This window comes from Anastrepha ludens, chromosome 3 (assembly GCF_028408465.1).
Source record: "Anastrepha ludens isolate Willacy chromosome 3, idAnaLude1.1, whole genome shotgun sequence".
Lineage (NCBI taxonomy): Eukaryota > Metazoa > Arthropoda > Insecta > Diptera > Tephritidae > Anastrepha > Anastrepha ludens.
The window spans coordinates 107,586,865-107,609,825 of NC_071499.1; the positions used below are offsets into that span (position 1 = coordinate 107,586,865).

The 22,961-nt window shown below is 37.9% G+C and overlaps 1 protein-coding gene across 1 annotated transcript; it reads left to right on the forward strand.

The window, feature by feature from the left end:
• Nucleotides 1-72: 72 nt before the first annotated feature.
• LOC128858728 (general odorant-binding protein 19a-like) lies at nt 73-17,716 on the forward strand. The gene is made up of 4 exons (XM_054095208.1): nt 73-305; nt 13,247-13,325; nt 17,124-17,212; nt 17,288-17,716. The coding sequence occupies exons 1-4, from the start codon at nt 225-227 to the stop codon at nt 17,483-17,485; spliced, it is 447 nt and encodes a 148-aa protein (XP_053951183.1). The 5' UTR covers nt 73-224; the 3' UTR covers nt 17,486-17,716.
• Nucleotides 17,717-22,961: the final 5,245 nt, after the last annotated feature.

Consider the following 22,961-nt stretch of genomic DNA (forward strand, 5'->3'; position numbering starts at 1 on the left):
TCCATACTTACATCTGTCATGGCAGATATAAAAGAAAAGTTTCCGGGAGCAGATGAAGCATTTAATAAATTTTGAAGCATTTCAACGCGACTAGGCGCGAATAACATTTTACGTTGTGATACAAACGTACATACATACATATTCATATGTATTAGTACATATTTTAAAAATAAACGGAAGATATTTTGTGAATATTATTGTAAAAAAGAAGCAATTAAGTCGATATGTCACGTAAATTAATTTTTTGTATCCTTATAACTGTGTTTATCATATTGGTGCTGCAGGTGACCCGGATTTCTGGCGGTGTGAGTCTCAAATAAATTATAAAAATGTACAGTCACTCACACCTTAATTGATACAGATACTATTTTTTGCAAAGTGCACTACATTTCATAATATTTTGTGAGAATGGAAACCCTGTTTGCAGATTTGCAGATTTTTTATTTATTTTGTTTGATTTCATTTCTCAACACGAAATACAAAAAAGTGTCCACTCGTTTCATTGGAATGCAAAAAAAACAACATACAGGGAATTCCCGCCACAGCTTAAATGATGTATTTTAAAGTACCGCTATTCCCAGCGCAAATTTCCGCATATGAAATTGTATTTTTAGTAAGCGAAAGCAAGGCTTATTCATTAAAGATGGCGGCACTGGAACAACAACAATATTTTGTACGTTTTATTGTCAAAGCAAAGTAGGAAACAAAGAATGAATTCGTCTTATTTCATTCTGGACTGACATCCAAATAAGGCAGCTGATTTACCGATACCACCTTTAAACCTTTAATAGCTTCACCTTGTGCGAAAGTTTGTAGAGTGAGTTTGCCATCAAGCAATATTAAATTCGTACGCTTGTTTTTTTTTATCCTGGGGGCACGTACTTCGACAGAAAAGCGGGAGTTAGTTTTGGAGCAGTTCAAAAAAGAAATGTCGCATCGTAAAATAGCTGACATTGTCCATTTAAGTTCGTAACAGTTCAGCACCTTATTGAACGCCTTATGCATGAAAATTGTTTGGTGAATAAGGAACGACAGGCCCCAAATAAAACTTTCGCAGAGAAGGCGTGTCAGTGGTTAGTGCGCCAAGTGAATAGCCCGTTAATGGTAATGAACCTCTCGTAAGTGCCAGGAATAGAAGTAAGAGAGTATGTCAAAGCTGTTACACCTTCTCGGCATGACTGGTTCGTTGCCAGATCTGTGGTGAATGAGGCCGCCATTCGATTTGCCATCAAATCTTTTGGACCAGATGGCATATATCCTACCATGCTGAAGGAAGGTGCAGAGTCCGTGACAGCAGCCCTGAAGAAAATATTCTCGGCATGCCTGGCACTGGCTTACATACCACGCTCTTGGAGGATGGTGAGGGTCGCTTTCATCCCAAAGGTTGGAAAAGACGACTACACCAGCCCCAAAAGCTTTAGACCCATCAGCATGGCCCCTTTCATGCTGAAAAGTCTCGAACGATTGGTGGAATTGCGCATACGTCAGAAGTCGCTGAAGGCTCACCCTCTGTCTCCATTTCAGCATGCCTATCAGAGTAGAAAATCCTGCGAGTCGGCACTGCAAAACCTTGTTGCTAGGGTAGAGCTGGCCATCGACAGGAGGGACTACGCTATGGGCATCTTTTTAGACATAGAGGAGGCGTTTGATAATGCCACTTTTGACAGTATGTGTAACTCTGCTAGTAGGCACGGCGTAGACCGGGTGCTAGTAAATTGGATTCGTTCGTTGCTGGCGCAAAGAATCGTTTCGGTGCGAGCAGAGGAAGATCTGCTGGTGTCATCTGGGGTTAATAGAGGCTGCCCCCAAGGCGGTGTGCTATCTCCATTGCTCTGGTGCATGGTAATCGATCCTCTACTCACCACCTTAAACGATTCGGGAGTCTACGCACAAGCATATGCGGACGATGTTGCTTGTTTGGTAACAGGCACTTCGCCTATGAACATCTGCGGGAAAGTGCAGAAAACTCTGGATCGGATTGACACTTGGTGCTTTGCGAATGGGCTATCGACAAATCCCGCCAAGACTGGTATTGTCCTCTTCACCAGAAGGAGGAAGCTTGATGGACTCGTTCTGCCTAAGCTAAAAGGAGTCACAATCCAGCTATTCAGGGAAATTAAATATCTTGGAGTAATCCTCGATAGCAAGCTCCTATGGAAATCACACGTTGAAACAAAGACATCTAAAGCACTGACAGCTTTCTGGCAGTGCAAAGGTGTCTTTGGGAAAACGTGGGGTCTCTCTCCTAGCAAGGTCCTATGAATATACACAGCTATAATAAGACCCATTATCACCTATGCATCAGTGGTCTGGATGAGTAGACTCTCTCTAGTGGGAGTCAGGAGGACCTTATCGAGATCCGCTATCCGATCGACTGTCGCAAACCCTTCTGTCATTAAGCAGAGGGGAGTGCAGACGGCTGGTTGGACTGATGACGGGCCACTTTCTGTGGGCAAAGCACATGGAAAGGTTGGGCATCTCAGACAGTGTACTCTGCCCAGCTTGTGAAGAGGGGGATGAGACGGCGAACCACTTCCTGTGTGCCTGCCCCGCCTTCGCTCGAAACAGGAGTGAGGTCTTTGGCACTGATGTGTTAAGAAGCGACCATCTTGGCTCCTTGGCACCACAAGATCTACACAGATTTCTTCGGAGATCGGGTAGATTTAAAGAAAATTAAAAGGGAATCCAAGTGTAGTACAATGGACTTAATTAATGTCTGAGCGCTGCACTTGCTAGTTGTCCCGACAAAAAAAAAAAAAAAAAAAAAAAAAAAGAGTACAGTTTGGACGTGACCATTTAAATAAGACCCCAGCATTTTGGAGGCCCGCTCTTTTTGCAGACGAGGTAAACAGAAACTTTTTCGGACCAGATGGCAGAGCTTTTATATGGCGCGAGGCCAATTCGCAGCTCAAACTCCAAAATTTACGAGCTACTAAAAAAACACGGCAGAGGCAACGTTATGTTTTAGGCATGATTGCCATTAAATAGAGTTGAAAATTTTACCTTCATAGAAGAAATAATGTACAAATATGTTTATTAAAAACTTCTGCACGAAAATTCGGTTCGAAGCGTTAGAAAATTACAAATTGCAAATGACTTTCGCTTTTATCAAGATAACGTCAAAATAAGTCACTAATAATACTCCTACTCAATCACCGGACTTGAACGTCATCAAAAATTTGTGGTCAGTTTTGAATATAAATAGAAGAAAATATGACCTTGATAAAAAATCTGATCTTAAAAATGCGATACTTGAAGAGTGGAACCTAATTAGTCCAGAATACACAAAAATATTGGTTGACTCTATGCAACGTAGACTTCAAGCTGTAGTTGATAAAAAAGGATAGCCAGCAAAGTATTAAATACCTTAAAATTTTTAAAATTAGAATTAAAAGCTGCTCCTTTTTAACTGTATCATTTAAGCCGTGGGGTGAATTCTCTGTATGTTTTTTTTTTTTTTTGTTTTGCACTGCACTGAAACGAGTGCACATATTTTTGTATTTTATGTTGAAAAATGAAATAAAACAAAAGAAATAACAAATCTGCATACTCTGTTTCTCCATTTTCGCTAAATATTATGAAATATAGTGCACTTAAAAAAAATCGTATCCGTATCGAATAAGGTGTGAGTGACTGTATATACATACATATACGAGTACACCCCGCGATTCAAGAAAAAGCGTAAGCATTTATGCTATTAAAATTTGTTTCAAGGCGCATTGAGCAGGTAGTATAAGCAGAGCAAAAACAAGAAAGGCAATGTATTTTGTTCTCTCTTTTGGTCCCTAGAATGTCAAAATCTATAAACAAAGATTAACACTTCAGCGTAACTTAAATAAAATTTGGCAATTTAGAGACCAAAAAATTTAAATTGCAACCCTACAGCCTTTCTAATGTGCCTTGGCTTTAATTCTTTTTTCAGGGGTTGCAAATACCGTTAGTTCCTTTTTCGTGTTGAGAAATTCAATTAACACTAGAAAGACTGAAAGTTAGTATATACCTATATTGCCCAAAAGCAGTCAAAATAACTGCATTATGAAAGAATAACTAATATGTAAAGAAATTTGTTTAAAGTTAATTTTTAATATTTTTTAAATTATTTACAGTTATTAGTACACATTAACAATAAAAAAAATAATTTATTCATTTTTATTTGTACATTTTATGCAAATTAAGGTGTAAATCTTTTTATGTGTACATCTTCCGCACACAACTTATTCCTTTTTGACATTTTGCACATATATTATTTGTTTTGTTGTTGTGGCAAAGTCGTATTTGACAAATTTTGCGTTTGTTAGAATGGGTTGCATTTGCAGTTAATCTTTTTGGGTCTTCATGTTCTGATGAATTTTTCTGTCTCGCAGCTCTGTATTCAGTGGAAAACTGTTCTGCCAATTGAAACAAGAACTTTTTTCGTTGTATTTGTATTCCTGTCGTTTCTTTGTAAAGGATCCAAGCATTTATTACAGCCAAATGTAAAATATTGAAAAATATTTGGAGAACTAATATACAAGAACTAGATTTTACTGCGTATTTTCTGCTCATTTAATCCGTCAACTCCACATTTTGTGCTGTTATAAAATTGTATAGATTCCGGTAACATTTTTTTATTACTTTTATGAATTTTCACAAATGTATGCTTAGAACTTAGAACATCTACTCTTTTATTTAGTTTGCTTTTATATAGTGTAAGAATACAATTCTCTGATTTATATAGCAAAGCCTTTGTTTGGCTGCTTTGGGTAGTTCTCTTTTGTTTGCTCTAATAGTTCCAACTAAAGTTGTTTTTTTGGCCAATAATTTTGTCGCGAGTGACAAGCTGGTGAAAAAGTTATCGGTCGTGATATTTTTTCCAAAGTTTGTATATGACCCGACAAGTTTCAGAACAACGTGTTCACTGAGAAGCATTGACGATGGTCGTTGTTCATCTTTCCCCAAATAAGGAAAACGATTTAAAATATATTTGCTACTAACATCTGATGCAAGCTAGAATTTGATGTCAAATTTGTTGGGTTTATTAGGCATATACTGGGTAAACCTGCACCTGGCTTTTGACGGAAATAATTGCTCGTCAACTGTTATATTTTGCCCTGGTTGATAGCAAGCTTGACTATTTTCAATGAACTTATCCCATATTTTCGGAACCAAGGCAAATTTATTTGTTTGTTGGCGTCTACTTCTTTCGCTTCTTCTGTCAAACCGAATAAATCGTAGGATTTGCTTGAATTTTTCTCTGGCCATAGCTTTTCTAAAAAATTCGGGACCCCACTTTGCTGACCATAAATAACTCGGCTTTAAATCCACGATGATATAAAATCCCAATAAATGCACGTATGTATTTCCGGTAATGATGTTGTCCAATCGTTCCTCGAATTTCGGCGGCCTTCTTCTTCTGTGCAGTTTTTTATATGTTTGATAATATAGTTATCTATTATCAACGAGAATGCACTGATTGGATTATCTGCCATAATGTTCCTTTTTGCGTAGCCTGTTGGGCCTTTCACACCCTTGAAACTACAAATAGATAGTAACCTTGCAGGAATACCACCTTCGTCAAATTTTGACCATGCAGTACCATCGGCAGCTGTTTCGGTCTCCTGAAAGATATTTTCAGTTTCTTCATCAGAGTCTGCACTATTTAACACCCTACACCTTTTCCTGGGCATATTGATGACACTTTTATTTTCATCATTGGTGATCGATTCTTCATCACTATTTTCAGTATCAGATGTTTCACTTTGAATATAATCCGCTTCATCTTCAGATGATAGTTGAGAATTTGTCGCATCTGACTCTATATCGGAGCACTCTTCACTTATGTTCCTTAGCTTTTCCAATACCTCACTTCTACTCGACATTTCTTTCATGAATTTAGGGAACAAAAGAAATAAAATAAACAATTTCTTAGAACAAGTATCACTATATAAAGATTCGAATAAGAAGTACTACTTTAGCTTATTGAGCAACTGCAACTTATCAAGTATACTGCCAAATCGACAAATTATTATGTGGCGGCAACCGAAAAATGCTCTAACGGTAAAATGAAAACTGTTATTTCAGTACAGAGCCGGACTGGTGATATAAGAAATTTACTCAATTCAATAAGAGTCATTTGATTATTTAAAATTTCCTAACTAGTCAAAATGACTGTTTTTGGGCAATCTAGTGTTAAAGGTTGTTATTTTTGTGTCTTCAAATGAGGAGATGGGCTTTATGTCTCAAAAATCATTACTCACGTAAAATACTGTTTTTGTCATGGCGATTTTTCACTATATGCAGATTATCTGAAATTGTCTACAATAATTAACACTTTGCAGTTGAGCGGCGCTGGTATGGCGCAAGTTATTCCAAGTATTAAATCGAGCGACGCTGTATATGGTCTTAGCCAAAAAGGTCCAAAAAAGGGCTGTAAGGGTAAGATTTGCTCTGACCGTAACACGCTTGGAGATAGGCGGGAATGTTGTATTACTGTGAGACCTACGTGTCCTAATAAACCCGGGATGCATCTTGCCTATTGTTTCACTAAATATCACACCAAGTGTAATATTTATCAAAGTTTGCTTTTTAGTTTCGAAACTAAAGACATAGACTTAGGCACTTATTTTTGACAATAAAAGTCACATTCATTTCGTTATTGCGAAGTCTTTCTCTATACTTGGTTTTCGTGCGTCGAAACACTGCGAATTTTACTGATCCGTACAAGTTAAAACTTTTATTTACGAGTTTCGTTCGTTCTCATCTCGAATATGGTGATAAAATATGAATATTTGTTTGAAGACCTTGCAATCATCTACCTACAGCAAGATTGGAGTGGATACAGAAAGTTTTTCTCTCTAGAAGCAATTGATGTCAAGTTATTACTTGGTCAGAAAATTTAAAACTTGAAAGTCTGCGGTTGCAGGTAATAAAATTGCTACACTTAGCAAGATTCTTCCGTATTTTCTCCATCCATTGTTCTCTTTTTATTGTAATAAGTTCGAGAACTTATTCATCAGAACAGCATCCATATGTGCAACATTGCTTTTTGATTGCCATGCTCTCATGCGCTGGCATGCTCTCAACTTCATCGTTAATTGCGAGCCTTTAAAAGATAATATCTTTAACTTTTTTGTCGAGGAAGCTGTGGCAAAAAAATGTTCTTGTCTTGATCTCTACATCTCTGCGCTAACAGTGCTGTAAATGGCTTATGACGATTTCGTTTATCTCAAAAATTTTTGCCTTTTTGTGGTCCTCTACTTTTTTCATGTTCGATTCTAGAATAATTGTAATCCAGCAAGAAAATTCTGTGCTCGATTCTAAAAATGCCACACTCAACGGAGGCAAAATAGGCAAATTTTTTCTCTTCAGAAGCTTTGTAAGGGGAGTTGGTTGCCCTGAAAATAAGTTGACTAGTCAAAATATTAACCTTCCGTTGGACACCTTCTTTGAAATCTTAGGCTAGGCATCAGGGTCTGACCTTTTGTCGTCCGTTTCGTGGATCCTTCTTAAAACGATCGATAGAAAATTAAATTTTAGGAAGCAACCTGGAAGCTCAAGTCGTTAGCTGAACTAGAAATATATTAAATTCTCGTCCAAAGTCGAAAAAGTCTAGCCATAATCGGGTATCAAACGGAGGAGGCAAAAACGTACCGTTTTTACAACATTAAAGAATTTGTGCTGAAGGGCAACATTTTGTTGTAGATACAAAACCCTATTAGTCACCTGGTTGCAGAGCAGTCGAGAGAAAAATCCGACTAGGGAAGGCAAAAAAACAACTGTCTTACAAAGTGAAGTCCAAAATAAACAAGACTGAAGTAAAATAGAAACGACAGGAGCTTTGTTCTGATAACTTCGAATTTATTTATTCAAAATAGTCCCCTTTGGCCTCGATACACTGTTTTGCGCGATCTAAAAGCTTTGCGAAATAGTGTTTCAGGTCATTGACCGGATGTCGGTACACGCCTTTTGGATGGTCTCTACGGACACAAATCGTTTTCCTTTCGTGGTTAAATGCAATTTTCCGAATAAGTAGAAGTCACAGGGAACCATATCAGGCGAAAACGGTGAGTGATTGATGGTTAAAATGTGATTTCTAGTATAATAAACAAATCAGTCACAAGAGTGGATAGATGAGATAGTGCATTATTATGCAATAAGCGCACGCTTCCTGCTTCGCGGTATTCAAAGCGAATTCGAGAAATGCGATAAAACAAACGCTGCAAAGCGCCACTATAGAAAATTGCATTGACGGTTTGAGCCATTGGCACAAACTCCTTGTGGACAATTTCCTTGGAATCGTATAAACAAATGAGCATCGAGTTAATTTTTGTCTCTTCCAAATGCGATTTTTTGGGTGGAGGTTCTTGTTGGAAACACTACATTTCATTACCAGTTACAATGTTGTAAAGGAAGTTCTCGTCTTTTCTCGCCTCTTTAATGAGGTCTTTCGATTGATGAATTCTGAGCAATTTTTGGTCCTCAGTTAACTTGTCAACTCCGATTCCATGAATTTCAACGATGATTTCGGTTCATTTTTGATAAAGTTACGAAGAATTTCGGTTATTACTGATTTCCGGTGGCCCGTATGTTCATTGTCATTTATGTCCTCACAATCATCTCTGAAACATGTAAACCACTCATGAGTCCTGGCACGATATAGACAATCATCGCCATACACTTTTTTCATCAATTCAAATGTTTCGATAAACGTTTTACCGATTTTAAAACAAAATTTGATATTAACTCTTTGTTCGAAACTCATTTTGGTAGCGATGACACAAACATACCATACTGACACTTTAGACCCAATAACTTCGCTTCCACTGAACCGATTGTCAGCAAGCTTTCACTTGAAGTCAGCTAGGAATATATTTTCCAACACACTAACTCATTAAAATAATGGCGCCATCAAAAACATTTTTATGACGCCAGTCTTGTTTATTTTGGACTTCACCTTGCATAAACATAATGATTGAAATGAAATGATTGAAAAGGAAAAGAAACCTTGCAAATTTTCAATTAATCGGAATAATTCTCAGTTCAACTAAACTTGTAAGTTTCCAGACCACCAAAAAACGATCGCAGTCAAAGAATCTTGCGCTTTAGTTGAAATTCCGAAATATGAAAAAAATAAAGTATGGAATTACTGTTTCCCAAAATAGAATATAATATTATATAACACAGGTAGTTATACCGATTCTCTATAAACTTGTGATACAAATATGTCATACATTTTAGCTGAAAAGTTCAAATTACTAAGAATCAAGGTTCATTAGCTAACGAATACACCCTAATAAACTCAAACAGTTAGCCAATACTTCGAGCAAAAAATATTTTTCACAAAAGTTTAAGGATAAGCAAAATCGTCCGTAAACATTGTCCAGAGAACACAACACTGAATTTAATAAAACGTATTAGAGGTCGTTGCTAGGTTGATATTCAAATGTCCTGTTATCCCAAGAGCTTCAAGAATCTTATCTTTCAGATGATTGTTAAGGTGAGGAGCACTCCACTTCCGGCAGCCGTTATCACTTCGGAATCGGCACTTTAACTGAGTGAGTGCGTCTTATAGAGACCGAATCAGAATGAGTCCCATTGGTCTTGCGTTAAAACCAACACATCTAATAAAGTAGTTGGATGACTCCATTTGGAACTCAGCGCTCACAGTCGACCACAAACGCAATCGTGTAACAACTTCACAGGAAGGTTTGGCGTTGTTTAATCGCAATATGGAGGAGTTTTTGCGCCGTTTTGTAACCGTGGACGAAACGTGGACCAGAGACCAAACAACAGTGGGTTTCTAAGGGTGAATCAGCTTAATAAGCACACGAAATTCAGTTTTTTCCATTTTCTCCTCAAATTACTGGGTAGTCGGATAAAGGTAGCTGTAAAACACAAACTAACTGACGCAGCACGTTCAAATTTTGGCAGGAGTCAATTGACAGATGCCTGTTGACAGGAATACAAAAAGTCACGGACTTATTGGCCCGCCTTCGTATGAAAGAAAAATGTAAACCAGGAGATTTTACTGAACACTTCAATATCCTAAACAGGGTTGAAGATACAGCAATTTCCCGTCTAGGGAAGAGTGGAACACTAGCCCAACATGGCTGCATGATGACTCGCTTCAGAGATTAGCGGCTGGAATAGTAGGGCCTAGAGCACACAAATGTTTAACACTGAGTACAGATACTACAAGGACGGATTGTATGTTGTATCTGTACTCAGTATTAAACATTTGTGTGCTCTAGGCTCTATTATTCCTGCTGCAAAGCCTTAAAAAGCTTTACGTTTAATGCAACTGTCCTTATACAACACTGGCGACTCTTAATCAGGTTTGCTTTATTTCGGTACCACGACATGAGGGACACGAAGAAAACGAGAAGGCAGACTTTTAAGTCGAAAAAGGGGCCTTAGAGCCATTTATTGAACCAACCCCATTTTTCGGCTTGATCAAAAACAACCTGAAATAGGAGACCAAAAAATAGATCCAAATTAAAACCATGGAATACTGGAACACTGGAACAAAAAGGGCCTCAAATTACCACTTTGTCAGCAATAAGCATTTCAATACAATAGGACTATCTAGCACTAGTTTATGCAGGTTCTGCTGTGATAAAGAGGAGTCCATGGAACATTTAAACACCAATTGTGAAGCATAAGGTCACAGGAGGCACACAATCCTGGGCTCGTACCTACTAGAGGATAAAGACTTACAGATGCACCCTCTTAAGGAGCTGGCTCAATTCCCCGCAAAACTAAATATTAAAGTTAAGCACTTAGGGCGCACACTTTTTCCCCCTCAATAGCGGGCGCTCCGTTGGTGCTCTCTGACAAGGTGAAGTACCTGGGACTCATCCTTGACAGAGGTCTTACGTGGAAGCCAAACATTGAGGAGAGAATCAGAAAGACAACAGTCGCCTTGTATGGTTGCAGGGGCGCTATCGGCAAAAGATGGGGCCTCTCGCCTAAAGTCACTTTTTGGCTTTATAACACGATTATAAAACCAATCTTGCTATACGGAGTCCTTGTCTAGTGGAACTCGCTAGAAAGGATGGTAGCAGTTAAGAAGCTGGAGAGGGTAGAAAGGTCTGCCCTCATTGGAATCAGTGGGGCGCTCCGTACCACTCCTACTCTAGCGCTTAACGCTATGCTGAATGTGCCGCACGTGGACATTGTAGGAAAAACTACCGCTGCACGCGCCGCAATCAGATTAAGGTGTTCGGGCCATATGCTAGACTTAAATTACGGACACTCTAGCATTCTTTAAACTTTGAGTTCATCCCCATGGTGCTGGACCACTGTACACCCACGCTAGGTCCAAGCGGACCTTTTTCTACTCACATTCCCTCAAGGGATGAGTGGGCGGGGTGCAACATTTGGCGGCAAGGCATGGCAAACATGTTCACGGATGGCTCGAAATTGGGCGGAAGGGTTGGTGGGGGAGTATTCTGTAAGGAGCCTCCCATCAAACTTAAATATAGGCTCCCGGACCACTGTAGTGTTTTCCAAGCGGAGGTATCCGCAATTAAGGAACTGCGGTTTCTAAATTCGGTAATTACCGTTAAGGAAGTACGGCGGCCGCCGTAGCCGAATGGGTTGGTGCGTGATTACCATTCGGAATTCACCGAGAGGTCGTTAGTTCGAATCTCGGTGAAGGCAAAATTAATAAAAACATTTTTCTAATAGCGGTCGCCCCTCGGCAGGCAATGGCAAACCTCCGAGTGTATTTCTGCCATGAAAAAGCTCCTCATAAAAATATCTGCCGTTCGGAGTCGGCTTGAAACTGTAGGTCCCTCCATTTGTGGAACAACATCAAGACGCACACCACAAATAGGAGGAGGAGCTCGGCCAAACACCTAACAGAAGTGTACGCGCCAATTATTTATTTTTTTTTTTTAAGTAAATATTTACTCCGATAGCCAATTGGCAATTAGAGCCTTGGGCTCGCTGTTTGTGCGTTCGAGATTGGTCGGGGAATGTCTGGCTTCTCTCTCGATTGCATCCGAATACTTCGTCATCAGGCTCATTTGGGTTCCCGGGCACAGCTGCTGGGCTGATGAGCTGGTTAGACAGGGAACTTTGGAGACGGTTTCGTCGCGAAATGAGAGAATTGGGGTTCCCCTGAGAACCTGTGGTCTGCTCCTGGAAGGATGGGCCTCGAGTCAACTCAGCGAGCGCTGGGCTAGTGCGCAAACGTGCAAGGTCGCGAGATCCTTCTGGCCACGGGTAGATCGGGGACGCTCAAGAGAACTCCTAAGGCTAACAAAGCCCCAGCTCTCGAATTTGGTGGGCATCCTTACCGCACATTGTCCGTTAAGTGTTCACGCCGTGAGACTTGGGAATGACTCAAGTCCGTTCTGCAGGAACTGTCCGAAGGACGCGGTGGTATCATCTCAACACCTTCTTCTCAGCTGCCCTGCTCTCGTCTGGCAAATACATAGACATCTGGGCTCTCACTTTTTCGCTACGCCTGCGGATATAGCAGGTGTAAATATCATAAATTTGGTGAAGTTCATCAGTAGCTTGTTGCGGCTAACTACGAACGCAAATCAGCCACCGTCGACGTCGTCGTAAAATGTATGGTCATCATCGTCTCTAATCCCAAGGCTCCTTCTTCCTTCCCTTCTCCTTTCTCCTCTCCCATGTATGGCACCACAACGGAGGATTTTTTTAATATTTGTCCAAGTGAGCCCTTAGCTAGGGCAGCCATTTAACCTAACCTAACTTAGGGCGCACAATAGATCAATCTGGTCTCACCGCATAAACGCCTTAGCCTAACCCATGAAACCATTAGCATTACTTCGCCCAAAAGCCCATGCTCTTATAAAAACTAAGGAACATTAATTTATAGCCAACGCAAGTGACCTTCCTTTGGCCTCCTTTTGGTGTTGTCTTCTCAAGTTGTCATTGCATTAAAGGATTTCTACAAAGCGGAGTCGCATAAGTGGGTCGGCCATATTAATGGGGCCTGGGCAAATGGCTTTGCAATTGTCGGTGGCCCGTAAAATGAGTGTAAGCAACTAGAGGTGAATAAAGCGTTTAAACCGTCTGAAGTTATACAATCACAGTAAGAATATCACCTGGCGTGGCCCCATTGTGATTTGCCAGTACAATTATTCTAGTCTCCTCTCTCTTTCCTAAGTTCTTCTTTTGATTAATAATGAAAAAATATATATTAATATTAATTAAAATTAATTGATACATTTTTTTTCATATTTACTTATGTACATACTTATACATGCGTACGTAATTATATATTTCTAAGGCTACGGAAGAACAAATGATTGCTGCTGGAAAACTAATGCGGGACGTCTGCCTGCCCAAATTTTCTAAAGTTTCAACAGGTACGTAAGTAACGAGTATGCATTATTTAAATTGAATTTTAAAACAATTTGAACACTTAAATTGAAAATATGTATAAATGGGTTTGTTGACGATGCTAATATCTACACGTAAATTAACTGACCTGTGGCCTACTGGGTTCTTTACATATTAAGTGAAGTAAAGAGTTTCCAAAACATTTTCGACGATGACATGAATATAGAAAGTAGTTATCCTTATGCTTATCTTTATTATATATACATACATATATATACACATATGGTCATTAAAATAGATACGATGTCTTTGCCTATCGATTTCCTTGTGCCGCTCAAAAAATTTTAAAGCCAAAGGTCATTTCAGCTGAAATCAACAAGAACTGTACGGCGTCGAACTGTACGGGCGTCGATTGTACAACATGAAACTACCAGGCAGAATAGCTTGTAAAGTTCTTTTGTTGAAGCAGGCAAATTTAAGGAAGAGGAAAAGTTTTGCTCAAGACTCATGACTTGCCCCATGGTGTAGACCAGAGGGTGTGAAAAAATGGTATTAAATACTTTGGAGCAACGAAACAAAATTAAATTTATTTGGAAATGATGCTGGATGAAATCTCAGATGTCCCAAAGGGCAAGAGTTCTGACCGGCGGATACATAATGATTTGGTGATGCTTGTCTTTGCTTGGAATAGAACTTAATCACCTCAAAACCAATAAAATGTTCAAACAAATGGAGAAGAAGCAGACTAGTTGTTACTAGTCTAGTCTAGTCTGTTACTAGTTGTTACTAGTTTGCTCTTTCTCCATTTGTTTGAACATTTTATTGGGTGTGAGGTAATGCATTACGGATGAAAACGAACTAAAAAAAAAGCATGCAAAAATAAGAAGGATTTATGGCGAAAAATCAGAGAACTGTGGTATTTCACTGCTACAGAAACCTACCGTAAAATTATCAAATCGAACACAAACAGTCATTGGCAATCTATTATTAAACTCAGGATAGAGCTGGGTTTGGGTTGAGGGCATCTGCCTTCCTTCTGCGCTATATTCAAGGAGAAGTGTATTGAAGTCTCCTGGAATTGGTCACAGAAACGAGGATTTCGCCTTGATGGCGTGTTGTCTCATAGCAAGGAAGGGCTTGATTCCTATACACTCAAAGAATAAAGTAACTAAGCTCTTTTTGTATCGTTCCTATTTCATATCTATTTTAATAGACTCATGAATATTTCCTTTTTCCCCTAGTTTAAATTTTAAAAGATCCTTGAATTATTATTTACATTGTTTATATTTATCTTTAAAATAAAACCCATGAGCTATTAAATATCTGTTATTATTAATTTAAAAAACTTGCATGTTCCATATGAACATGGGTGTACCTATTTTAGTGGCCATGTGTGTATATAATTTATTTATAAAATGTATGCTTATATCTTTTGTTGGTTGCTTGACCGAACTTCTCCTCCAATTTTCGATGTGCATCTTGATGTTGTTTCACAAATGGAGGGACCTACAGTTTAAAGCCAACTTCGAACGGCACATGGTTTTTATGAGGAGCTTTTCATGGCAGAATTACGCTCGGAGTTTTGTCAGTGTCTGCCCAGGGGCGACCGTTATTATATTAGAAAAAACGGTTTCTATTGATTGGTATTTCATGCCCGAGGTTTCAAACTACTTTCTCAAAATATATGGTAATACTGGAACACCCAATAGTTCAAATGGGTAGTATAGATCCAAATAAACAGATCCAAGTAAACAGTTTGCTTCGAAATATCGAAAAAGCAGGCTGCAAGGTTGTAGCCTATGCAGATGATATTGCTCTCTGCGTGTCAGGCAAACACCTGAATACTCTAACTGAGCTGATACAATGCTCAAACAATATTCTGTCAAAATGGTATAGCGAATGCGGATTAAATGCGAATCCAGCAATAGGAAACAACAATTTCCTCCACTGCAAACAATAACTTTAAAAGGGGAATCATTACTTCTATCAGATTCAGCTAAATATCTAGAAGTTATTCTAGATAGGAAGTTCAGTTGGAAATTGAACATTGAAAACAGATGTAAAAAAGCTTTCATAGCTCTTTATACTTGTAAGAAAGCTATAGGCAAAACCTGGGATTTTTCACCTCGGATCATTTATTGGATATATACCTCGATCATCAAACCGATACTCTTCTACGGTGTGGTTGTATGGTGGACAGCACTCGAAAAACGGTGTAGAGTAGCCACAATTGATCGAGTCCAAAGAACAGCCTGCCGCCTGATAACAGGATGCTTAAGTACAACACCTACTAAGGCTCTAAATAAGTTGCTTCACTTGTTCCCTATCGATCTGGCTGGCAAAGCGATTGCAGCGAAAGCAGCGACACGCATGAATGCCATATCGAAATGGAAAAGTATCTTGGCCATTCGGCCATACTGAATAGGAACACTATTATCTCTTCCGACATAGACTATCATGTAAGTCTTCCATCACCACCCTTGCTATTCTCCTGTTCACTCCCAACCTGGGAAGAATGGAAGACAAATCTTACCGAAATCGATGGCCCTCTGATTATATATACAGATGGTTCAAAACAAGACGTTAAAGTGGGATTTGAAATCTTTTCCAATTCCCCTCACATCAATCTATCATTTAGATTAGCCGACTACGGTAGTGAATTCCAAGCGGAAGTATGCGCTATCTGGAATGCTGCGAAAACTATCTTAGAAAAGAGAATATCACTAGAGGATATCCGCTTTTTCACTGACAGTCAACGCGGCCATTCGAGCACTCAGCTCCTCTTATACCCACTCAGATGTGGTTCGATCCTGTCTCTTATCTCTTAACGAGATAAGTGTTCAGAATTCTGTCCAAGTTATCTGAATACCGGGACACAGTGGATTCGAAGGTAACTGCAAAGCTGATGAGCTCGCGAGAGCTGGAGCTGCGCAATCAAATGTTAGTAACTGGCCCACAATCCACATTCCGCTCTCAACATGTAAAATGATCATTAATCGAGAATTTCATAGCATTGCTGATCGGAGGTGGCGAGTGGAAACTACTTGCGTTACGACCAGACAAATCTGGCCATCCTACAATCTGAAACAGACAAAACCCCTTATAAGTCTTTCGCAACACGAACTAAGGCATATAATATCTCTTATCACCGGCCACTGCCTTTTGGGCACTCACGCACGTCGGCTCGGGGCTCCTCAAAACGACCTGTGCAGATACTGCGAGGACGAAGATGAGGAAGTATCGAGCAGGCATTTGCTGTGCAGGTCTAGCCCGGTCTAGCCAGAAGTCGACTCGCTCTTCTAGGCTCTCCAACAATTGGCAATCTTTCAATACTCTCGGAATCGAATCTCTCATCAAATTCTCGAAGCGAATCAATATCTTTGACCAAAATCTATAATAAAAAATCTCGGTTAGGTGGGGAAATCATACAATATAATGAGCTCTAGGGCAACACAACGGAGCCAACTTGCGGTCTATGTGGCACTCCGATGCGGGGTCACCCTTAAACCAACCCAACCAACCATAGATCCAAATGAAAGAATATTTCTGCCATGAAAAACCTCCGCACGAAAAACATCTGAATAAAATTCTGGGACACTCCATTTGCGAAACAATATAACAACAATATAAATAACAGAAGTGCACGCTCCAATTATTTATTTATTTTTTATGGATGCATAAGTTCGTAAGCATAGTTCGAAATGCAAATTGAGTAATACAATTTCTCAAAAGCTTAAAAACTTAAAAATCTACCCAAAGGCAGGGAAATAAATTGAAAAATTATTAACATTTTTACTCCAAATACTTTTTTTTTTCCTTTGCAGAAGTGGCCGATGGCATCAAGCTGGGTAATGTTCCCGACACAAAAGACGTGAAATGCTATATTAATTGTGTTATGGAAATGATGCAGACGGTATTAGAACTACTTTGAAAAACCCATTTCAAGCAGTATTCAGAATAATTTTGGAATTTTTTTATCCCCACTTAGATGAAGAAAGGCAAGTTTCTCTTAGAAAGCTCATTGAAACAGGTCGACTTGCTGATGCCGGATGATTACAAGGATGAGTACCGCAATGGCTTAACAAACTGCAAAGACGCTGCCAATGGAATCAAGAATAATTGTGATGCGTCATATGCGCTCCTAATTTGTATGCGTGATCAAATAAAGAAGTTCATGTTTCCGTAGAAGTGCTTACGGCCGCCTTAGATTGGAGTAATCAATTGGTTCAATATATATGCATATAGATACAAGCAAGTGCATGTATGTGTGAATGTACTTACAGATGTAAATTAGCATGGCAAACAGTTGTATATAAATATATGTGAATCTACTTTGTACACTCGTATGCATTCATAGTAAATTATTCAATTATTATTGTTTATTTGGAGAACGGCGCATCAATGAAATAAAGTATTTTGGAAGCTACGTACGAGTACAAGCATAGATATGTATATGCATATGTGCACGAATTTATATACATATATACATATATGCATATCTATATATATAAAAATGAAATGATGTTCGTTTGTACCCAATTTTTTGGCCCGAAACGAGGCCAATTTTATTCGTTCTTTTTTTCATATTATAGGGATCCACTAGGGGAAGGTTTTTAGCAAAAAAAATTTTTTTTTAAATATTTTCTTCATATAAAAAAAGAAAAAATCAAAATATTGTACAAAACAAAACTTGCTCGACATTCATTTTCGAATCGACATTCATTTTATGTGTACAACTTTTTTTGAATTTTTCGTTATTGTGAAACGATTTGTGTCGTGTTGTAATTAAAGAGTCTAATACAGAAATTTCAAATGATTCGAATGAAAATAATGTTTCAATTCAATTGAGCAATGCTTTCCTTGACCAATTCTATATGGAAATGAATGCGTTTGCAAACGATGTTTTCGGCTATGAACAAATGTTGGAATCGAATGAAAAAGGAAAGAAACACGAAATGATAAAAAAAATTCTTGGAACATTTAAAATGAATGGTGCTTCATTGGAAAAATTCAAAGGTAATAAGAACATACACAAGATAAAGTTAGAATTCGAATTTTTAGATTTATTTTGTTTATTTCTCATTTTTTCAGAAGTACACCACACAACAACTCATTCCAACTCTGATTTTGAAATCCTGTTGGAATTGGTGATCGATAATTTTGTCACTATAATGGTCAATGGAAATTTGCGTGTATCAGACCCTGCATATTATTTACCATATCAACTTTTTATGGAACATATGGGCCAAATGAACACAAAAAAATAATTTAGTTTTGTTTTGATTTTTTGCAACATTTTGGTTTTCAGTTAATACAATAAAAACAATACTGTTTTTTCGTGAACACAAGTGAACACAAAATTCTAAATTTATTACGTTGTTTGTTTAGAATTTTTTTAGAAAAAAAGTAAATTTTTTCGTTTTGAGGAAATTTGTTTATTGTTGCTATTTGTGAAAGCGTAGATATTTGCAAGTATTTGACTATAATCCTAAAAGTTAATAGAATACCACTATGACACATAGACAACATTTTTTCAAAGGGGTGTTTTTCAAAAATATAAAAAAAATTGTTTTCAAAAATTTTGAAGAAATAAACTAAAATAAAAAAATTTCGAAAGCTTGAAATTTTTTTCAAAACCAAAAAGATAAAAGAAATTTCTTCGAAGAGGTGTTTTTTTTAAACTACAAAAAAAAAATTTCAAAAATTTTAAACAAATAAAATGAAATAAAACTTTTTCAAGGGTATGAAATTTTTTCAAAACAAAATTTTCTGAAAACTAAACAAAATTAAAAAAAAAAATGGTGTTTTGAAAGCATTTCATATTCCACTATTAATAGAGAATACATTTTTTCGAGGGGGTGTTTTTCAAAGCGGAAAAAAATCTTTTTTAACAAATCAATTTAAACTTTTACAAAAGTATGAAATTTTTTCAAGAATATCATTTTCTCAAAAACGTTAAATTAAAAAAAAATACAATAGTTTTTTCAAAATATTTAATTTTCAGCAATTAACTGAGAAGAAATTTGTTAGAGTGAAGTGTTTTTCAAAACTTAAAAAAACACTTTTTAACCAAAAAAATAAACCTTTTTTCAAAAACAACAGGAATGATAACATTGCCTAACAATTTCTGCACTTTTGCACAGTCTAAAGAGGCATTGACACAGACTGTATTTCCAAACACAGTTCAACATTACAAAAACCATGATTGGCTCAGCGAAAGAGCAATTTTAGCTGGGAAAAATAAGAAGGTCAATGATATAAATTCAGCTATTTTAGATCAAATACCTCGTGACATAGTTGCGTATAAGTCAATGGACACTATTACTGATCAAGATGATGACGTAAATTATCCAACTGAATTCTTAAACTCACTCGATTTGCCAGGTCTCCCACCTCATAATTTACGATTAAAAATTGGAGCACTGATTATTATGCTGCGCAACATTAATGTGCCACGACTTTGCAACGGTACCAGACTCGCTGTGAAGAAGCTAATGGGTAACGTTATCGAAGCAACAATTTTGAAAGGGAAGTACAAAGGAGAAGATGTTTTGATACCCAGAATTCCACTGATTCAGACGGATTTACCATTCGATTTCAAACGTTTGCAGTTCCCTATTCGCCTTGCCTTCGCTATGACAATTAATAAGGCGCAAGGACAGTCTCTACAAATGTGCGGTATTAATTTAGAATACCCAATTTTTTCTCATGGACAATTGTATGTAGCTAGCTCACGAGTAGGCAAACCATCGTCATTATTCATTTACGCGAAAGATGGAAAAACCAAAAACGTTGTCTACCAAAAAGTGTTACAATAAAGTTCGAATGAAATTGTATCAAAGAATTTGCTTTGTTTCGTATTAATTTTATTCTCTTTCAGCAAATCATTGAATTTTTCGCCTAGTGAAGCGGGCAAGGGTACGCTAGTGTACCTATATGTTTAGTTATGTAATTCATTAATCCGTGAACTTACATTTCACCATCAGCATTGAATATTAGCGAAATGCAAAAGTTATGAAGCAGTTTGCAGGTTTCATACTATCCCATCTTCGTCCTCCCACTCTGACCACCTGATGCCAAAAAATGCTCACGACAAGATGCCAAATTAGCCGTTCATCTTTTGTCGAGTAAACCGATTAATACCATACGAGACTGTTACACTACAAGAACTTATATAAATGTCTGGAAAATGCATATAAATTATCAACGAATTATCAACGATGCCTTAAATTTAAGGCTAAACAAACAGAGTCTGAAGGTGCTAGCCCAATTTGGGCTTGCTTTTCTGGCTTTGCTCGCTTTCCTACAAGACGGGTAGCGATAATTACCAAGTTAACTAAATGCCCATTCACTCGCGTCTTTTTTTTTTTTGGCCGTGAGGTTGGTTTAAAAATGCCTTCGCACCATATATAAAGTGGCATCGAGTACTTGTATGTCTACATCTAATGGGATACGTCTGTTCGTTAGAAGGATTAGCTCTGTTCTCTCTGTGGCCAGCTTTAATCCATGGTCTTGTAGCCATGTCTGAACTCGGATCATCACCTGATTTAACTTCCTTTTGGCTTCCTCAGTGTTTCGGGCGATTATTACAGCTGCAATGTCATCTGCGTATCCCACTAAATGCACATCCTCTGGCATCTATATTCGAAGAATTTCATCGTAGCTTATATTCCAGAGTTCAGGTCCGAGTATTGATCCTTGGGCCGCACCTGCTGTTATTTGTTTGGTCTTACACCCTGCTCGCGTTTCGTATAAGAACACGCGATTGCTTAGATAGCTGCGAATAATCTTCAATAGATTATTCGGGATCTTGAATTTTACCTTTAAGGTTTCAATTACGTCGTCCCAACTTAAACTGTTGAAAGCATTTCTAATATCCAGTGTGGCTAGTAATACTAAGCGCTTGGAGTATCGATTACCTGCCTGGGCATGTTCTACGTTAGCTATTACATCTCGGATGGCTCCTAAGATAGATCTGCCACTTCTAAAACCATGCTGCCAGTCGGAGAGGCCGCCGCTGTTCTCTACGGCTTCGCTAAGCCTATGCTTTATCAGTTTCTCAAAGAGTTTTCCTGCGCTATCCAGCATACATAACGGTCTATAAGCGGACACTCGTGTATGGGTTTGACAATTGGTTACCTTTGTTCTGACTGTGTGAAAAAAGTAACAAATTTCTCCACCTTTCTCGTGCCGGTGTGAGGCTCTCTTGCCCTTCATAAACACACATATTGGTTACATAGCTTGAGCGCCGCTTGTTAACAGCATCGGGCTCGTTCTGTACCAACGCTGTTAGCCGGCTGCTATGGGCGGCTAGCTTAGAGATTATATCAGCAAAGAATATTTCAGTGTATGGTTTTACTGGTTACCTTCTTTGTTATTCGTTCGCTATTAAGGACAATTTTGGGAGTTACCCAGAATCCCAGGGAGGTTACCATCTGTTGTTGGCTACTTTTCCCCATATAAGTCCTTTGAAATATAAAATATATTAACTCTTATATTTAGATTGTTTCCTATATGTAAAGTATTGAGTTTTTTCTTTAATTTGAAAAGTTGAGCCAAGAAACACTGAGAGATTTGGTAATTCCTAAAACACTCAGTCTAAAAACCTTATTGTATTTAAAGCTCTGGAAAGTGAAAGGGTAGATAGTCAAGGAGGAAAGGAGAGAAGGAGAGAAGTGACAGAAGGAAAAGTATAGTATAGAATATAGAAATAGATGTAACTAGACCTGTGAGAATTTTTCAGATTATTTGGTAAATCTGAAAATATCCGCCAGTTTGAGAGAACGTAACGTACATACCTAAATACTAAATAATTTTAATAGTAAAATCTAAATCGGTACAAAAGTTAATTGCACGGGTTCAATGGGTAATTTGATTTAGTGTAGACTTAGTTTTAACTATGAATACGCCCCTGAGTAATATAATCTCTGAATATTTTGAAACCAAAATATCTGTGGTGTTGTTGTAGCTCATGATGGAAGGAATACTGAGATGGCGCCTGTCGTTGTCCCGTTACGCTCTCAGCGAATTTGACAACAAGTGATTTTAGCTCCAGTATGGCCAGATTACTATTTTCGTAACTTGATTTAGCTTTGTTTTGTTATTTAGTCTCGGAGTTTTAGTTCTTTCTTCATGACATGGCATTGCTCGCGATTGCAGGTGTTGTTGGTGTTCTTCTGCTTTCGGCAGTCAAATCTCTCTCTCGCTACTGCAGTGTTGCCTAGCTTTGGATATGGGTAAAAATGCACTAAAATGCCCAAATAAAACACCAAATTTTTATTGAATCATTTAATGAACTTTGTATTGGTGACAAATTGTCTTTAAAATATCCGTTTTTTTAATAAATGTGTTATGCTTATGTATAATTTAATGTATGAGTTTTTTTGTTAAGCGAGTCTATTTTGTTAAGGGAACGACTTATTTGCTATATTTGAGGTTAGGGGGCGTCCATAAATTACGTGAGATGTTTAAGGGGGGAGGGGGTCGAGTCAAAAAAAATTTAAAAAAACACCTCACGTAATTTATGGACGCCCCCTTATGTAACTATATAAGATACTCCTTTTTTAAAAACGTCAGTATGGTGTCTTTAGTATTTTCTGGTATTTTGTGGCTTATTTTTACAATGAATATAACTCTTAATGTCCTATGTCTCACTAAGGATT